The 17,744-nt window shown below is 55.4% G+C and overlaps 2 protein-coding genes across 2 annotated transcripts; one reads left to right on the top strand and one right to left on the bottom strand.

The window, feature by feature from the left end:
- The first annotated feature begins 11 nt into the window (after positions 1-11).
- Tbc1d17 (TBC1 domain family member 17) lies at positions 12-8,498 on the top strand. Its single transcript, XM_041657900.1, has 17 exons — positions 12-143; positions 465-563; positions 655-729; positions 1,726-1,849; positions 2,502-2,709; positions 3,163-3,274; positions 3,435-3,596; positions 4,603-4,731; positions 4,817-4,920; positions 5,386-5,480; positions 5,841-5,957; positions 6,036-6,136; positions 6,222-6,321; positions 7,160-7,257; positions 7,358-7,474; positions 7,755-7,841; positions 7,962-8,498. The coding sequence occupies exons 1-17, from the start codon at positions 123-125 to the stop codon at positions 8,154-8,156; spliced, it is 1,944 nt and encodes a 647-aa protein (XP_041513834.1). The 5' UTR covers positions 12-122; the 3' UTR covers positions 8,157-8,498.
- A 41-nt stretch (positions 8,499-8,539) lies between these two features.
- Positions 8,540-15,187, bottom strand: Il4i1 (interleukin 4 induced 1). Its single transcript, XM_041675911.1, has 7 exons — positions 15,049-15,187; positions 12,490-12,725; positions 11,785-11,897; positions 11,124-11,325; positions 10,107-10,175; positions 9,871-10,007; positions 8,540-9,758 (listed from the first exon to the last, which is right to left on the bottom strand). Exons 1-7 carry the CDS (start codon positions 15,083-15,085, stop codon positions 8,540-8,542), a joined length of 2,013 nt encoding a protein of 670 aa, XP_041531845.1. The 5' UTR covers positions 15,086-15,187.
- Positions 15,188-17,744: the final 2,557 nt, after the last annotated feature.

Raw genomic sequence — 17,744 nt, forward strand, 5'->3', positions numbered from 1 at the left:
CAGCTCCACAGCTTCAGAGGCGCTACCATTATCTGGCCTGGAAGGGAGTGTTCTTTCCGGATATGACACCTCATTGACCCGGAAAGGGAGGAGATTGGGGCAGTGGAACCTCCGCGGTGGCTATGGACGGATCCAGCTACAGGGTAAGACTTCGGGACTCATTCCCTCGCTGGTCTAAGGCGACACCCCCTTCCCCCCGCGATGGTCTGCTTCCACCTTCCGCTGTGCAGGGACGAGGCAGAGCTAATTTAGTAAGCACTGATTCTTGGTAAAGACGCTGTCATCTCCAGGGTCGGCAGGGAGAGTCGGCCTTAGCCCCTCCCCTGGGACGCGCACGCCCTCCCCGCGCGCGGGCGGGCTGTGGGCTCGGCACGCCCCATCCTGGCTGGTCCGCTTGTGTCTCTGGACCCCGCCCCTGGGAGGGCTCCTTCCTAGACCATGGCTCTCACCGCGCCCGCCCCTAGGTGGTATTTGAGAAGGGAGGCGTGTATCTGCACACCAGCGCCAGGAAGCACCAGGACCCGGACTCGCTCATCGCGGGCGTCATCCGTGTGGTGGAGAAGGTGAACGGGATGGAGGTGGCATCAGGGGAACTTCGGGTTGGTGGTTGAGGGCAGTCGGGCGACTTTACTAAGTCCTCCCCACGTCCCTCAGGACAGTGACGTCCTCCTGCACTGGGCTCCGGTGGAGGAGGCTGGAGACCCGGCGCAGATCATCTTCTCCAAGAAGGTAGGCGCACCGCTTCTCTTCGCCACTCAAGGCAGGGGTTACTCGGGAACCTGCGAGCCTGTTTGCTTTGTGAAACGACCTGATGTCCTGTCCTCTTGACTGCTTAGGGAACCCTGTTGGGTGAAAGCCTGGGTTCCCATTTCTTTAGGGGTGTGGCCTGAGTTTGGTGTGAGGTAGCTGTCTTTTCCCTCCGATCTAGTTTCACCTAGTAGCTTTATATTTGTAACATTTGGTGTGCATTCACATGCGTGGGTGTGGCAGTCGGAGGATAACCTTCCTCCCCTGCGCGGGTCCCAGGGATTGATGCAGGTTGTCAGGTTTCGCAGCAATCTGAACCAGCTCAGTAGCCCAGAGATTGAGTTTGTGAGGTGGGTGGGTGCGGTGTGAGTGTATGGGCATGCGTGTGCACTCCCTGTGGGTGCATGCCGAAGCCAGAAGATGGCAGTGCAGACCCGTGCTGGAAACTGGTTATTGTGATCGCGGGAGCCTGTGAAACACCAAACTCTTTGGGCTTTGTTTCCTTACTCATGTATGTACTACTTGGAGGAGTCATCCTTCTTCCTTGTGGGCTCTGCGGCCTGGACTCAGGTCCTCCATCTCACATGCCAAGCCATCTGGCTGGTGCTGCTCTACAGTATCCCCTTTCTGTCCACCACGGAACTGTCATAGCAGTGTCCCCTGTAGACTCACAGTTAGTCACAGTGACATGGCCGTCACTTATGGCTCTTCATTCACTTACAGTGAAAAGTCAGTGCAGAGCAGGCCCCTGTCCTTTCACTGAAATCTGGACTGTTGGTGCTGTGGCCTCAGGCGTAGCCATGAATCTAGGGTTCTAGCCTGACTCTTCCTCAGCCACCAAGCCACCAAGCAAGCTTTATGCCCCTCCTGCCTGTTTGCGCCCTTGTTCTAAAGGGCTGCTGTCTCTGGGGCTTCCAGCTGCAAGCTGGGAACTTTTGCTTGCGAGCACAGCTCTCTATTCCCTATCTTTCTCTCAAGGACCCAAGTGGAGGGGAGCCCAGTGCCTCAGAGGAGGAACCCACCTTTGACCCCGGCTATGAACCTGACTGGGCTGTCATCAGCACAGTGCGGCCACGGCCACACCTGGCAGAGCCCAGGAGAGGTAGGTGGAGCTGTGCTGCAGTGATCTGCCGGATCATGGTTCCAAAGGCTTTTCACCCACAGTCAGGGTGGCTTCCAGATGCTTCCTCTCTGGCCTACGAAAGAATGGCTTGGTTCTAGGTGTACCCATGAATTCTCCTAAAGGTTTCTAGGCTTGTGGGTTATGGAAAACCTGATAGGCAACTAATCATAGGGTAATTATTTCTTCTTCTTCTTCTTCTTCTTCTTCTTCTTCTTCTTCTTTTCTTCTTCTTCTCTTGTTCTCACTATGTCTGCCTGCCTCTTACCAAGTACCAAGGTTAAAGGTGTGTGTCACCATGCTCAGCCTCCCAAACCTTTTGTTGTGGCTCAAGTAGGGTCTGGAGCAAAGAGAGTGTTGGAGAGGTAAGACAGCCAGAAGACTAGGGACAGAGGAAGGTAGTTCTCAAACTGAAGACCGAGGGAAGCCTGGGGAGGTTCTAGGACATTCTGGGACAGACATATCCACTGGGGTGCTTTCTAATCTTAGGCAGTTTACTTCTAAGGAAGTGCCAGAGTTCTCAGAGGTAGAGGGCAGCTTCCACCGAGACTTCAGAAGACTGCTGTGCAGAGAACACGCTGACGTGGCCTGTCCTGCTGTTGATACCACACCAGCAATGCATTGCTTCCCCTAGGTGCAGAGCCCAGCTGTCCTCGGAGTTCCTGGGCCTTCTCCGTGAGCCTGGGGGAGCTCAAGTCCATCCGCAGGTCCAAGCCAGGCCTCAGCTGGGCCTACTTGGTCCTGGTGACCCAGGCTGGAGGCTCCCTGCCTGCTTTGCACTTCCACAGAGGGGGTACCCGAGCCTTGCTCCGGGTCCTCAGCCGCTATCTGCTCTTGGCCAGGTAAGCCTCTGCCAGCGTTGGATCCGTGAGGCAGTATGTCTTTCTGCAGCCTGCAGTTCCGGGAAATGAGCAAAGCAGTTTTACTAGAAAGGCCCTGAAAAGATGCAGGCACATATGCCTGCCATCCCAGTGTTTGGAAGGCTGTGTGCCAGCAGGATGGACAGTTGAAGGCAGTGTGGGCTGCGTGAGGGCAGGGAGGGAAGAAACGACCCATTTGATGGCCTGCAGTAGTAGTCTCTGTTGCATACAGAGTATCTCCCCCATCCCCAACAAAGCTGCTCTTTGGCTTCTTCCTGAGTCAGTCATGTGGGCCCCGAAGTGCAATAAGCCCAGCTCTGGTCTGGAGACTTTCCTTGCAGTGCCATTTTGTGATGGGAAGGGGACTACAGACCTAGAGAAGCATGGCCAGGTGCCTCAGGGCCTGTGACCTCCTGTGTGTCCCTGCTCTCCCAGCTCTCCGCAGGACCCCCGCCTCTACTTGGTCTTCCCCCACGACTCCTCCGCCCTCTCCAGCTCCTTCCATCACCTGCAGCTCTTCGACCAGGACAGCTCCAATGTGGTGTCTGTGAGTGCTGAGACGGACGCAGGGCACCGTGGGTGTGATGGGGAGACCTGGAGGGGCAGCTCCAATGTGGTGTCTGTGAGTGCTGAGATGGACGCAGGGCACCGTGGGTGTGATGGGGAGACCCAGAGGGGCAGCGCTAACACCTGTCACCTTTCCCCAGCGCTTCCTCCAAGACCCCTACTCTACCACCTTCAGTAGCTTCTCTCGAGTGACCAACTTCTTCCGGGGAGCCCTGCAGCCACACCCTGAGGGCGCCTCCTCCCCTGACCTGCCCCTGCTGCCAGATGATGAGCCAGAGCCTGGCTTCGAGGTCATCTCCTGCGTAAGTGTCGAGGACCCTGTTTCCGCCTTTCGTTTTTTTTTTTTTTTTTTTAAACCTGCTTCTTTTTATCTATCTTTTGTGGGCTTATTACCTTTCTTACGTCTCTATATCTTACTTTCACTGCTTCTCTGTGTCTGACTGGCATCTGCCCGGCTTCTGGCCACAGGTGTACCACTCATTCTCTCCTCTTCTTGTTCTTTCCTGAGCCCAGATCTCCTCCTATTCATTCTCTTGCTTGGCAGCCCTGCCTACTCTTTCTCTGCCTAGCTAGTGGCCATTCAGCTCTTTATAGACCAGTCAGGTGCGGTAGGCAGGCAAGGTGAAATAAATGCAAAACATCTGTACCTAATAAACACACATTCTTAGTATCGTTAAAACAAAGGCAGCGAAACAAAAACAACAGCATCATACAGTCATCATACAGTCGTCATACAGTCGTCATACAGCGGTCACACAGCCGTCACACAGCCGTCATACAGCCGTCATACAGTCGTCATACAGCCGTCATACAGCCGTCATACAGTCGTCATACAGTTAATGTTCTTTGTGTGTCACACACCTCTACCTTGTTCAAGATCCCACAGCACCTCGGTTCTGTGAAACCCGTCTCTGGAGCTGTGTGAGCAGTGACTTCACAGGAGTCTTGTGTACTGGGCCAGCTGCCTGGTTAATTGGTGGATGTCTTTCTTGTGCTGAGGATCCATCTAGCCCAGGGGCTCTCTTGCATGCTAGGCAGGTTCTCTGCCACTGATTCCCACCCAGACCCTCACTGGTGATCTCGAGCAGTGCTCCCCTGCTGAACCAGTTCCCCAACCATTTCTGGTTTTTGAGGCTATTTGTCTCAGTTTTCTACCCTGGCCTTGTGCTGTGTGATCCTTCTGTCTCAGGGCTGCCTGTGGCTGCTGTTCTCAGGTGCCCTTTTTTCTTGAAGCTTCCTGCTGACCCCTGGTCGTTAGGGTTCCTCCAGCCCAGGAGGGCTCGGAGCTCACCTGCCCGTGTTCTGCAGGTGGAGCTAGGGCGGCGTCCCACAGTGGAGCGGGCTCCTCCAGTCACAGAGGAAGAATGGGCCCGCCATGTGGGTCCTGATGGTCGCCTGCAGAATATCCCTGAACTGAAAAATCGGATCTTCTCAGGGGTGAGTCTCGGTGGATGTAGACTAAGGTGGGCTGGCAGCTGGCCAGGAGGAAGCCCCTGACCTGTGTGCTCCATTGCATCCCCAGGGTCTTAGCCCTGGCCTGCGGCGGGAGGCATGGAAGTTCCTCCTGGGGTACCTTAGCTGGGAGGGTTCAGCTGAAGAACACAAAGCCCACGTGCGGAAGAAAACGTGAGTGGGAACGTGCAGCCCCCACATCCTTTAGACATCTGCCCTCAGGCTCGGGCTTGGCCCCTCTAGTCTTCCAGGTTAGGGTGTCCTGGAGCCAGCATACCCCCTGCTGTGCACCATACTGGGGCTTCCACAGATTCTGGTTCGAAGCCACTATATGCAGTGAATAGCCTCATCCCCTTGATGGGAGTCCCTTGCAGTCTGTTGCTGAACTGTTGTAGCTCCCACAGCTCCTTCCTGTGGGCGTCTAACCCCTTGTGAGCACCTGAGGGTGCTTCAGTGCCTGGACGTGCTTCCCAGCAGAGGCAGTGGTGACAGATACTACCAGAAGCCCATGGGGCAGCAGGACCAGGGGCCTGTGTGAACAGGGCAGGGCTGGGGAGCGATGGAACACCAGTGCTTCCCCAGGTGTTCCCTGGGTGCTGTGCTAGCGGGGACCATAGCTTCTGTGACCTCTGTCCTCAGGGATGAGTACTTCCGAATGAAGTTGCAGTGGAAGTCCGTGAGTGCTGAACAGGAGCGGAGGAACTCGCTGCTGCATGGATACCGTAGTCTCATTGGTGGGTGGCCGGGGGATTGCGGGGCAGACTGGAAGCAGTTGGGTGGATGTTGTGGCCATGGGGGTGATCTGCAGTGGAGGAGGCAGGACACGGAAAGAGGTCTTGGGGCCTTGTCGGCTCTCACTGGGAGACTGTGTAACTTTACCCCCTGTGCCTCTATTTCCCCAGAGTCTCACACTGGGGGTGACAATGAGAGGTTCTGGGGAACCCCCACCCTTACTGTAGCATAAGCCCTGAAAGCTGAGGGCTGTCAGCATGCAGGAGAGTAGGGCTGGTGCCTGTGACCAGCTAGGAAGGCCAGCTAACCTTTCTTGTGTCCCTACTGTGTTGCCCCCCCCCCCCCCCCCCCCCCCCCCGCAGAGAGAGATGTAAGCCGCACCGACAGGACTAACAAGTTCTACGAAGGCCCTGAGAATCCAGGGCTGGGCCTGCTCAATGACATCCTCCTAACCTACTGCATGTACCACTTCGACTTGGGTGAGCGCTGCACTGATGGGGCGAAGGCTGGGTGTCTTAGGTGCTCAAGGTGATGCAGCTGACCCTGTGTTCCCCCAGGCTATGTTCAGGGCATGAGTGACCTCCTGTCCCCAATCCTCTTCGTTGTTCAGAACGAAGTGGATGCCTTCTGGTGTTTCTGTGGCTTCATGGAACTTGTGGTGAGGCCCAGGATGGGAGAGGGATGTGGACAGCCACTGAGGTGCAGTCAGCACTCTGCTCTCACACTTCTCCTGCTTCCTGCAGCATGGCAACTTTGAGGAGAGCCAGGAGACTATGAAGCGGCAGCTTGGGCAGCTCTTGCTGCTTCTGCGGGTGCTGGATCAGCCACTGTGTGATTTCCTGGGTAGGTCCTGTGTGCGACCATCTGAATGAGAAAAACGTCCCAAGTAACCTGGCATCAAGGCCTGGGGGATGGGGAAGACTGCCCACCATAGGCTAGGTCAGGTTTCTTTGGACCATCAGCTAGGACCGCTGCATTCTAGCTGGGAGTTCCTTGTTGCTTGTTTAAAATGAGAAATGCTGAAGAGGCCAGGGTTCAGTTGTTGGGATTCCCAGCTAACGTGCATGAAGCTCTGGAAAACTGGGCAAGTGCGGCATCCGTAATCTCAGCATGATGGTGTAGAAGCAGGAGGATCTGAAGCCACATAGTGAGTTTAAGCCTGAGCTACTGAGACCCTGAGTGTATCCTTGAGGAACCTGGAACCGTGCTGGCTGGAGGTCACTTTCTGTGCCTAGGGAGACAGCTGCTCCTGTCAGGAAGTCCCCTGGAAGCGCAGTTTTTCTGGGTGTGTGGCATTCTGTCTGCCACACTTGCAAGACAGCCTGAGACAGATTTCACTTACCTGATAGATATTCTGGCCACTAATTGTCTAGACAAGGTCCACAATTACACTGGCTTGGGGGGACCATGTCCATGGTAACACTCATGCTGTCCTCAGGTTACTACACTGACTGACATTGTCGGGGTGCTTCTGGCACCGGCCCCGGTTGCTTCCCTTGGTGTAGTATGGTCTTACTGTGTTCCCATCCCTCTAAAGGGAGGCAGTGGTGGGAGCGTCCTATGCAGCATGTGTGTGCAGCCATGCCTGTCGTCTGCCTATCCCAGCTGCTGAGTCCACTGTGATCTAGACTAGGGCTTGGCCACCAGCTGCTGGCAAGGCTAACTCCCTGCTGTCCTCTAGATTCCCAGGACTCGGGCTCGCTGTGCTTCTGCTTCCGGTGGCTGCTCATCTGGTTCAAGAGGGAATTTCCCTTCCCTGATGTCCTTCGGCTGTGGGAGGTGGGCAGCCAGCTGGGGTGAGATGCTGGTGGAAGGGTGGGGAGGTCAAGGGGGATGGGCAGGTCAGAGTCAGGCTTCAGGGTTCCTTCTGATACCCCAGGTCCTGTGGACTGGGCTTCCTGGCCCCAATCTGCACCTGCTGGTGGCCTGTGCCATCTTAGACATGGAGCGGGACACCCTGATGCTGTCTGGCTTTGGCTCCAACGAGATCCTTAAGGTGAAGTGAGGGCACTTCCCTTGACGTGGGCGAGTCCACCCGCAGTGTGTCCTGTTGACCTTGTTGTCTGGGTGGGGTTGGAACTCTTGTCCCCAGTGAGGGTCCTTCCTAGTGTGCTCCAGTGTCCAGGTGTGCTAGCAGGGGATGCTGTGTTACCTTGTGGCAGGCCAGGGAATCCTGAAGGCCTCTTCTAGCTGGGCCCTGTACCCCTGGGGCAAGTCTGCTTCCCTCCAACCCCAGAAGGAAGGCGGGCATGCGCCTTACCCTGCCCTTCCTGCAGCACATCAATGAACTGACCATGAAGCTGAGCGTCGAGGATGTGCTGACCCGGGCGGAGGCCCTGTACAGGCAGCTGACTGCCTGCCCAGTGAGTCCTTTGCTCTTTATAGGGAATAAACCCCCATGGCTCTTCCCGCCATCCCCCCCTTTTGACTCCACCCCCCACCCATCACCTAGCCTTTTGGATGCTTTTCCCCCTTCCCCCCAGGAACTGCCACACAATGTGCAGGAAGTCCTGGGGTTGGCGAAGCCCGAAGAGCCTAGTAGCCCGTCTCCTCCCGTATCCCCGTTGCCACTGTCGCCTACTCGGGCCCCACCACCCCTGCCTCCGCGTGAGGATGTCCCGCAGCCTGACAGCAGCCTGGAGATCTTGCCTGAGGACGACGATGGCACCGACTCCTAGCCTGCACCTGACTGGGTTCTCGGAGATTGCCAGTCCTGAGGCCCATGTGGAATGGAGACCTGGAGCAGGAGACCTTAAGCCGGCCAGTGGAGGTTGAGGATTCCCTGAACCCACTCACCAGCGGCCAATGTGAGGCAATAAACCATTGACTGTGTGCTGGAGACCAGTAAGTCTTGTTTTTCAGATCTCGCTCAGCCCAGACTGGCCTCAAGGCTGTCGAGTTTTCTGTTCTTCCATCAGCCCTTTATCCTCCTGTAGCTTATCATCCCCACAGTGCAGTGTTCACCCAAGTGTCACCTGCCCAGGGCAGCTACATTCAGGAAACCAGAGCAGTGGAAAGGGAGGGAGGGAGCTGGGCCTCTGGGTTTAACAAAAAAATAATTTTATTGTGGGCTATTATTGTAGGTGGCCTGCTCTAGATTAGACTGGGTTGGGGACTGGGTGCCTCTTCCCCCTTTGCACGGAGTGTGACCTGCCCCTCTGTGCAGATGCCAGTGCCGCTGGGGACCAGATCCCACGTGCTTGTGTCCCCCGTGCATGTGCTCTTCAGGGATGACATGCCCATGCGTGTGCGAAGGCATGATATTCTTGTGTGTGTGTATATGCCCCTTCCCCTGGGGAATGGTCTCTACGAACACATGTCCCCGCAACTCAGGGATGGCCTCCACAAACACGTGTCCCACCGGGCTGGTCTCTTCGTGTTGGGACTCCTGCCCCTCTAGGATTTCCTCCTGCTGCTGCTCACCTGGGCTGACCTCTTGATCCTGATCCTCTCTGGCCTCTGCATGTGTGCGTTCCTGCTTCCGGAGACTGGCATGCTCCTGCTTCTGGGGGCTGGGCACCCTGGACACATGGTTATTGATCTTCACCGCCGCCCGCAATGCGGACTTGACAGCAGTCTCTACCCAGCCATGTGGAAGGGCTGTGTGCTCACCCGCGAAGTAAATGCGGCCATAGGGGGATGACCAGTCATAGTCCTCATCCCCCTGCCCAAACAATGGCGGCTGCACCACAAAGCCACCCTGGCTGTGCGGGTCCTCTGCCCAGCGTTTGACTACGCCCGTGCCGTCCCACAGGCGGTACACGACTGGCCCATGTAGGGCCGCCACGTCCTTGAGCGCCACGTGCATGGCCTGTTCTGTGCTCAGGCCGGCGAAAGGGGCTGCAGCATCCGACCACGTGTACGAGGCCAGTAGTAGGGCGCCCTCGCCCGGCGCCGGATAGAATATAAGGCGCGATGGGCGGTCAGTGTTGGAGTGGCCGCCCTCGATGTGCTCCTCGTGCCAGAAGGGCCGGCGGAAACTCAGGAAAACCTTGCTGGCTGCCACGTAGTGCAGCGCGCGCAGTGCCTCCTGCCTCCTCCGCGTCAGTGGCGGCGTGAAGGTGATGCGCTGCAGCGCAGGCCCACTGGCCGTCAGCAGAACCAGGTCAGCCATCAGCACCTTCAGGCTACGAGACTGTACCGAAGTGGCGATGTGTATGAGCACATCGTGCGCCCCCTGAGTGATCGCCACCACGGGCGCATTCAGCAGCACTGGCCCAGACAATGAGCTCAGCAGCGCACGTGGCAGCAGGTCCCAGCCACCCACGATGCGGCTGTACCTGCAGGGTAGGGCAAGCACATTGACCCAGGTTGAAGCTTAGCTCTTAAGGAAGGCCCTGCCTCTCCCAGGACGCTCCTCCCTGTGACTTGTCCCATCCACTGTGCCCTCACCGAAGTCGGTCGCTCAGGCAGCTGTGGGCACGTAAAGCCTCTGCAAAGCTGAGGTAGAAGAAGCCCTCCTTGGACATCACGTCTCCCAGGAGCTGCACGGCCGGCCGGGTCAGGTTGCCCTCCCCAAGGAGGTATTCCTGTGCAGTTGGCAGGAGCCCTGGTCAGACCCTTCCCTGCTAAGCCCTGGACCTCAGCCATCTCTTGTGACAGGACAGGTGAACAGCCTCGTCACTTACCAGCAGCGTGTGCCTATTGAACTTCTTCATGGCTTTCTTGCAGCCCAAGGCCTTGAGGTCCTTGAGGGCCTGTGGGGGACAATCAGAGGGGCCCTGGCTGCAGTGGGAACAGCCACTCACCCCTGTTCAAGTCCCAGACTTTGGCTCATACTGCATAAGCCTCCTCTGTAGCTGGAAGTCCTCCCAAATACTGGATAGCCCTCATCTGCCCACCCAGTCAGCATTGCCTTTTGTTTTTGTGCCGGCCAGGAAGTTCAGTAATTGTGTCTAGACCATTGTGGGTGTAGGCAGGTGAGGGTCTCCCATAGCCCAATAGGGTGCTGCTACCAGCTAAGTCTTTAGCAGTTTCCCCTTGGAAACAACTCTCCTTGGCTCCCCAGAACCAGAGGAGTGCTAGAGCACTCCCAGCAACAGCAGCAGCCTGGCCCCCAAGGCCCAGCAGCCCCCATCACCCTTTCTCGCGGCAGGTAGTACTGATTTTAAAGTGTGGAGGGCAGAACCACTTTGGAGCTGTGCCACCTCTCCCACCGCATGTAGACTCTCCTGCCTGGCAATTAGTTATCTTCCTTCAGGCTCCTTACAAACATGGCCTCCAGCCTCTCTACTCTGCGCTCCTTGTTCGAGGTCAGGAGAAGGATGTTCAGGCAGATACACTGAGGATGCAGACTTAGGGATAATGGATGAGCCAGGTGGCGTTCCAGAAGCAGAGGGTATGCCTGGATCACTAGGTGGGTGTGGGGGAGGGGAAGCTATCTGGTAGGTCTGGCCCATGGGCTTAAGAGGCACTGGGGAGCCCTATCAAGCTGTGGGCAGGGCTAGCTTCTGTGTGGAAAGATCCTCTGGGACAGGAGGATGATGCCTGAGAGACTGTCTACGGCAAAGCTGCCGGAAGGGCTACAGTAGAGGATGCGCTGTGAGATGCAGAAAGCACGGGCTGGCCGGAGCTGCGGAGTAACAGGGTGCTAGTAAAGACAGAGCCGCGGGCAGGGTTGGGCTCAGCAGGAAGCTGGTAGCCACCTTGTTGAGTGCCATCTGGTAGATGTCCTCTGGGGAGCGGCCTCTCTCCCTGTGGCTCAGGTCGTAGCCCAACTTTTCTGGCATCTTCTCCACCACATAGTTCCGCAGCCTCACGTCATTCACCTCGGTCCATGTGTTCTCATCATACTGCGTGAACCGGGTCAAGTTGAGGCCCAGGCTCCTACAGAGCATGTGCAGGATCCTGGAAATGAAAGGCTGTATGAAGAAGGCCTGGCCTGGTACCGCAGGAGGACCAGTACAGACAGGCATGGAGCTGGGGGTGGGAATTGCACAGATGGGAAGGTGAGTGATGGCACTAGGAGAGTGCTGAGCCAAGCTGTATTAGCCAGGATGATGGTGAGGGCTGTGAGTGAGAAGTGAGGTCTGAACCCGACTTTGGAGTGGGAGGGAACATGGGTAACACTGGAGCAGAGTTGGGGGTGCAGCTTGAGGCCCAAGGTTGACAGACAGTACCTTCAGAACAAAGAGCATGGACTAGGATGGGGTTGGATTCTCACTGAGCCCAGGGCAAGGACAGAGCTGGGATTGGCTGAGCCTAAATCAGGGATGGGAGTTGGCTGAATATGAGATGGGGATGGAGGTGGGCTTTGGCTTAGCTTTGGTGCAGAGGTGGAGCTCTGTTACCTGGCTGGGATCTCACCTGTGGGAGCTGGGCATTCGCATGGCCCCCAGCTCCCCTATCCAGCCTGTCTTCCCATCCCGGAAGGTGAGGATGCGGCCCCCAATCCTATTATCTGCCTCCAGGACCGTGACCTAAAGACGAGGTGGGGCAAGCAGTAACCTCAGCTCCCCTGGCTGTGCTCACAGCAGCCCCTGCCTGTCTTGCTCCCCACAGTGAGGCACACCTAGACTGGAAGAGCCTTTCTTCAGGGTGGAGGGGAGGGGCTGCTACAACAGAGAGAAAGTCCACCAGATGGACTGCGGAGGGACTTCCCAGCCTAAGGCAGAAGTAGGGAGATTCCTGGTTTGCACGCAAGACTGGGGGGCTGGCCCATTCTCATTCCTGGGTTTTGGTGAAGGGGACACTCGCTCTTGGGAATTTCTTAGTGCTTCCCCCAACACGGATCCCCATTTTGACTATGACAATTACATTAAGAGGAATTAGGCCCGCCTTTAATCCCAGCACTCGGGAGGCGGAGACGGGCATGGTTGAGTTCGAGACCAGCCTGGTCTACAAGAGCTAGTTCCAGGACAGGCTCTAAAACTACAGAGAAACCCTGTCTCGAAAAACCAAAAAAAAAAAAAAAAAATTACGCCTTCCCTGCAGATGGAGTGGGGGCTCTACCCAGGACCTTCCACCAGCAGCAGGAAAGGCTCCAGGCAGACAGTAGGCTGCACTTCTCACCTTGTGTCCCGCATCGCTGAGCACCTTGGCGGCTGTCAGTCCGGCTATACCTGCACCAACAACTGCCACCCTTTGGGGCCTCAAGGTCCGATTGAGGCCCCAGGTCACCACCTTGAGCAGCTGCTCATAATCAGGGTCCTCCATGCACTTATCGAAGGGACTCAGGCTGGAGGCTGCCTTCCAGTTCAGAGAGGCTGCCAGACCCAGGAGGATGGCCACAAGCGCGTGATGTGGGGCTGGCAACAGAAGAGGGTCAGGGCACAGGCAGTAGAAGGAGGAGTCAGCCACAGTCCCAGCACCCCCTTTCCCCCCTCTCTTGCTCACTTACCCAGCCAAGCCATGGCTCAAGTGGCAGCTGCTGTCAGTGGAGAAGTGGGGTGACTGTGATGGGGGCTAAGGACCCCCCAGCCTGTCTCTTTTCTTCCTCTCTGGGCTGGGCATGTGTTTCCCCAGACCTAATCTTGATCTGTCAAGAGTTCCTGGGACCCTTTTCCCAAGCCCTGGCCTAGCTCCCTTCTCCTGCCTCCCAGTCCTAGGTTCTGGGGTGTAGACCCTGCCACCTCCCACCTACTCTTAGACAGGACAGCAGAACAGAGCCTCTGAGTTCTCCCCTTAAAGCAGCCAGCCCTGCCCACTCACCTCCCTGGGGAATTCAAAGTGCTTTCCTGGAGTGGGGCCACATGCTGGGGGAGGTGGTTGGTGGTGGGAAAGAGGGCCACAGGAGGAAGTAACTCAGTCTATTTTTTGTACCACAAACAGCTCTGCAGAAGTTGTGGGTGGGGACTGCCCATCCAGATGGCATCATTGGTGCTGGTCCCTGTGCTCTAGGCCTCCTGGACTTTTGTCTTGGGCCTGCCCATCCCAGGCCAGGCCTCCTCACCCCAGTTTTCCATGCCTATCTCCAATTCTATGAAATGGGCACATACAAGTCTGGGACTTGGGATCTTGGGACAGGGCCTTCCACATTCTGGTGCCTGTTTCGGCCTGATAGTGTCACACGGTAAAGCACAGTACGGCAGACGTAAAGCCAGGCCAGGGCCTTCATATGTCACCTGGCCAGGGGCAGAACCTGTTGCTGCATCTGAACATGGGGAGGACTGGGTGGTGATGACTGAGTGGCCCTGTCCTTCCCTGCTATCTTCGTCTTAAGAACGGCTGGGAAGCAGATTGTGGATGGACATCTCAGAGAGATGTCCCCAGAAACTTCAGGAGGCCATGAGCAATGAGGACGATGACACCAGTGCCACCCAAAGCTGGGGGAGTGAGGCAGTCAGGTGCAGGGAAATCAGGAGAAAAGTCAGGGTAGGGACAGAACGGGAAAGTCCAGAGTCCACTAAAGGGAGGTGGTTGGTGTAGGTGTGTGCTCGCTCTGTCGCTTGGGCCAAGTGGCCAGAACTGCAAAGCCATGTAGGCTGGAGGCCCAGGTCAAGCAGGACTCCAGGGCTTAGCGCAGTACTTGGTCTCAGCCCTACAGAGGAACTGAGGGTGCTGGGGGCAGGAACAGCCACCTCGTGGCCTGGCATTTATTAGACAGGGTCTCATCATTCTGCACCCAAGCTGTCCTCAAATTCCCCATGATCCTTCTGCCTCAGTGTACTGAATGCTAGACTGACAGGGCCACTGTGGCCACTGTCACAGTGTATTAAAATTTTAGGCCCTGGTATTAAAGTTTTCCATATATGTGGTTGTTTTACCTTCATGTATGTCTGAGTACTGTGTGTGTTTGGTGCCTAAAGAGGAGGGCATTGAATCTGCTGGAACTGAAGTTACGGATGGTTGTGAGCCCCTAAGGAGGTCCTGGGAATTGAACTCTGGTTCTCTGGAAGAGTAGCCAGTGTTCTTAACCCCTGGGCTACCTCTCCAGTCCCACGGGAACAGCTTTTGGATCCCTGGCTGGAGTAGACTAGGGAGTCTGGGGAGCAAAGGGAACTGACAGAATAGGTTCAGGTAGGGTGTGTGAGCACACACATGTGTTTGCCATCCTAGCCCACCCCCATCAACAGGGGTTCAAGCCTAGCTTGGGTCACAATCTAAATATATATACACTCCAAATCCTAGTGTTTGTTCCAAGCAGTATTATTGGGCCTAAATTAGGAATCACGGTTAGGCCACCATTGGGGCAGACTGTCCTTCCCTGGTTATGCTGGGGTCTTGGGAAGAAGGCAGGGCGTGTGGGGATGGGATCAGGGAACAAGAGGTGCAAGTGAGGCTCAGTGTTCTGCAGCAAGGGCACAAGCCCAGATATTAGTGTGTGCATCTGGTCATGGCATCAGCTGCTGCTGGCTTTGGGAAAGGCAGCTTCAGGACTAGCCTTCCAGGAAGAAAAGGTCTTTGGGGACACCCGCCTGCCACGGCTTGCTTCTGACCCACAGGAATAGTGCTGGAGGGTCTAGGCCACATTCCAGCAGGCCGATCCGGGGACGGACCTCATGAAGTGCATAGCCTTCAGTCTTTCGGTCTAGTGTCCCGAGGGAGGGCATAGGGAGACCCAAGACTGGGCAGGGACAAAGTAGCTGTGGCCTCCTCCCTAACTCCCCAACCCAGACAGGGGACACTCACTGCACGCTGGTCTTTGGGGGGCTCTCCCGGCGCCCATGGCCTTTCTGGTCAACCTGGAAGGGAAGTCATCCTCTGGCGCAGGCAGAACCAGGGAAAACGGTGGTAGCTTTGTCCTACTGCCTTGTTAGATCAGAGAAGCCAAGTCCTGAGAGGAAGATCAGTTGGTAGGCTGTGGCAGAATTTGCTAGAGAATGTCTTTTTGTTTTTTGACAGGGTGGGTGTCTTCATTTGTACCCTAGGATGCCCTCCAACTTGAGGCCATCCTCCTGCCTCGTATCCTCCTACCCTGCATCTTAAACTCTGGGCTAACAGGCATGCCACCAGGCACCTCGCTCACCCTCTTCTTTGACACAGGACTATTTTGAATCATGTCCCAGGCATACAGTTTTTACAGAATGTTTCTCTGACAGAAAATTTCCCATGAAAATTTGAAGATTTACAGCCTAGCTTTCCATTTACAAAATGTGAGGGTATGGCTGTGCTCCATAAAAGCTTTACTAACAGAAGGTAAGGTCACACACAGGTGGCCAACTCCTGTCCTTCAAGATAGGACCTTCTCAGGATTCCGAGGGAAAGGCAAGCAGATCTTGAAGTTCCCGCAGTTAGGGCTACATGGACGACCTGTTCCGGGCTGGGGATCCAGCTGCTGGTTGCCTTGGGCTGCCTTCCCAGCACCACAGAAACCTCATGTGGACTACGGTGAGGACAGTACTTCAAAGATGGAGGCAGGGAGCCCAGGTTCAAGGTGACCCACAGCTCCCTTGGGAACTGGAGGCCAGCCTGGGCTGGATACCTCATTTCAAAACAAAACCCAAATTTATAATTAAATTTTACTAAAAACTATCTCAAACTCTCCCCTTCTGTGGGACTTTTTTCCTATAAGTGTCTCCTTTAGAAGCTGCTTTTGCCACACCTTGTCATCAGGTCAAAACCATGTCCTCAACCTCTTCAACTTTAACTGGCCCTTGAGATAACAAAGCACCCACCTTTCTAGCCCCACTCTTCCCACCTGGGCAGCTGGTGCAAGCTTAGCTACAATCTGTACTCTTCCATGCCTGGGGCCGTGTCTGATTTCCAGTAGTCACTGGCTGAAAGCATCTCATAGATGCTGGAAGCAACATGTGTGTGCAGTTTCAAGTGCTGTTCTGGGTCATTCTTAGAAAACTCTTAGGGACTTTTGTAAAAACTCCTTCCCAGACAATGCTTTCTGTGCTGCTCAATACAGACCAGAGCTCTTTATAGAGACCAGAAGTGGAAAGTTCAAACTTGGTCTCCCTTGTCTTTCTCATCCCTTAATGTGCTATAGATACAACTTCCTGCTCACTGACATTTCACACTGCTGTGCCCCTTCCTGAGACAGGCTAGTCCCGCCAGGCTGGGTCACAGCTGGTCCTTCCTGAGACAGGCTAGTCCCCCCAGGCTGGGTCACAGCTGGTCCTGGCTACCCAAGGAGATGTGGAAGAGGCTCCCCATGCAGTCACCTTTGCCGTCTTCATGGTGAATGATGAGAGCGGTCAGCAAGGCAGTGTTCTTCCTGGAGAGGGAAACTGCAATTATAGTGTAGCCTGGGCAACATGCCCAAGTTGCCAGTAGCGTTGTCATCCTGGGTACCCCTCCCCAATTCCCCCAGCACGAAGATCTATGCTGTTGTCTTTAAAGTGGGTAGACCTTCAGGGATGATTTCAACTAACTTAAAACACAAGGCTGTACAAGGATGGAGTGCAGAGTGCAGCTCCTCCCCACAAATGGCAGGATAACTCAGCTCAGCTTCATTTATGTCCCAAATACAACCTGGAATGAGCACACACACATTAGAGATACACGCTGACCGTGACAATGACATCTTGAGAAACTGCGGCCTAAACACTATGGTCGGTTAGAGTCAAGCCAGAGTGCAGAGCTGGGCTGTGGTGGCTTATCCATAATCCTAGGACTCAGGAAAGTCACACCAACTCAAGGAGGGAACCCTGCCTTAAACCAACAAAAACTAACATGTTACAGAAAGGCCACTGGGCGCTCAGGATGTGTCCCCCAGTTCACTAGCCCTGCCTCTATGTGGCTTTTCCAAGACAAGGTCTCCTGTGACTATGTAGCTGAAGATGACTTGGAACTCCAGTGTTCACAAAGCTAGGGTTTTTTTCTCTCTTTGAGATTTTATTATATGACTGTTTGCTCTGCACACAGTAGCCAAAAGCCACTGATAACCTGGGACTGGAGCTGCAGATGGCTGTGAGCCACTATGTGGTTCTAGAGATCACACCAGGGTCCTTGAAAGAAGAGCCAGTGCTCTTAGCAGCTGAGATCCCTCCTCTAGTGCCCCCACTTTTGTACTTTGAAGCTCAACATAAACAAAGGAAATAACTCGTGGCTCCATGCTGGAATCTTCAGACGGTAAGAGCAGCTGTCAAATGCACGGCATGAGCCCAGCATCTGGATATCACCTCCCAGTGTTCCCTGATCTCCACTACTGATGACATCACAATGACACCTGCACGCAGTGGATGGTTGTCCACTCATGCACATGGGTGGACAGGACTCTCTCCTGCACCTCACCTACCCCAAGGAAGGTAAAGACTGGGCCCATGTGGCTCAATCAATGGCTCCAACCCAATGGCTCACAACTCGACATCCCACCAGCACTGCCCTGCTGAGTCTTGGGACCTTTCTTCACCACTTACGTCCACAGCAGGTCTGAT

This window comes from Microtus oregoni, unplaced genomic scaffold, assembly GCF_018167655.1.
Source record: "Microtus oregoni isolate MIOR12 unplaced genomic scaffold, Mior012 000000F_ref0000247, whole genome shotgun sequence".
In the NCBI taxonomy this organism is placed as follows: Eukaryota; Metazoa; Chordata; class Mammalia; order Rodentia; family Cricetidae; genus Microtus; species Microtus oregoni.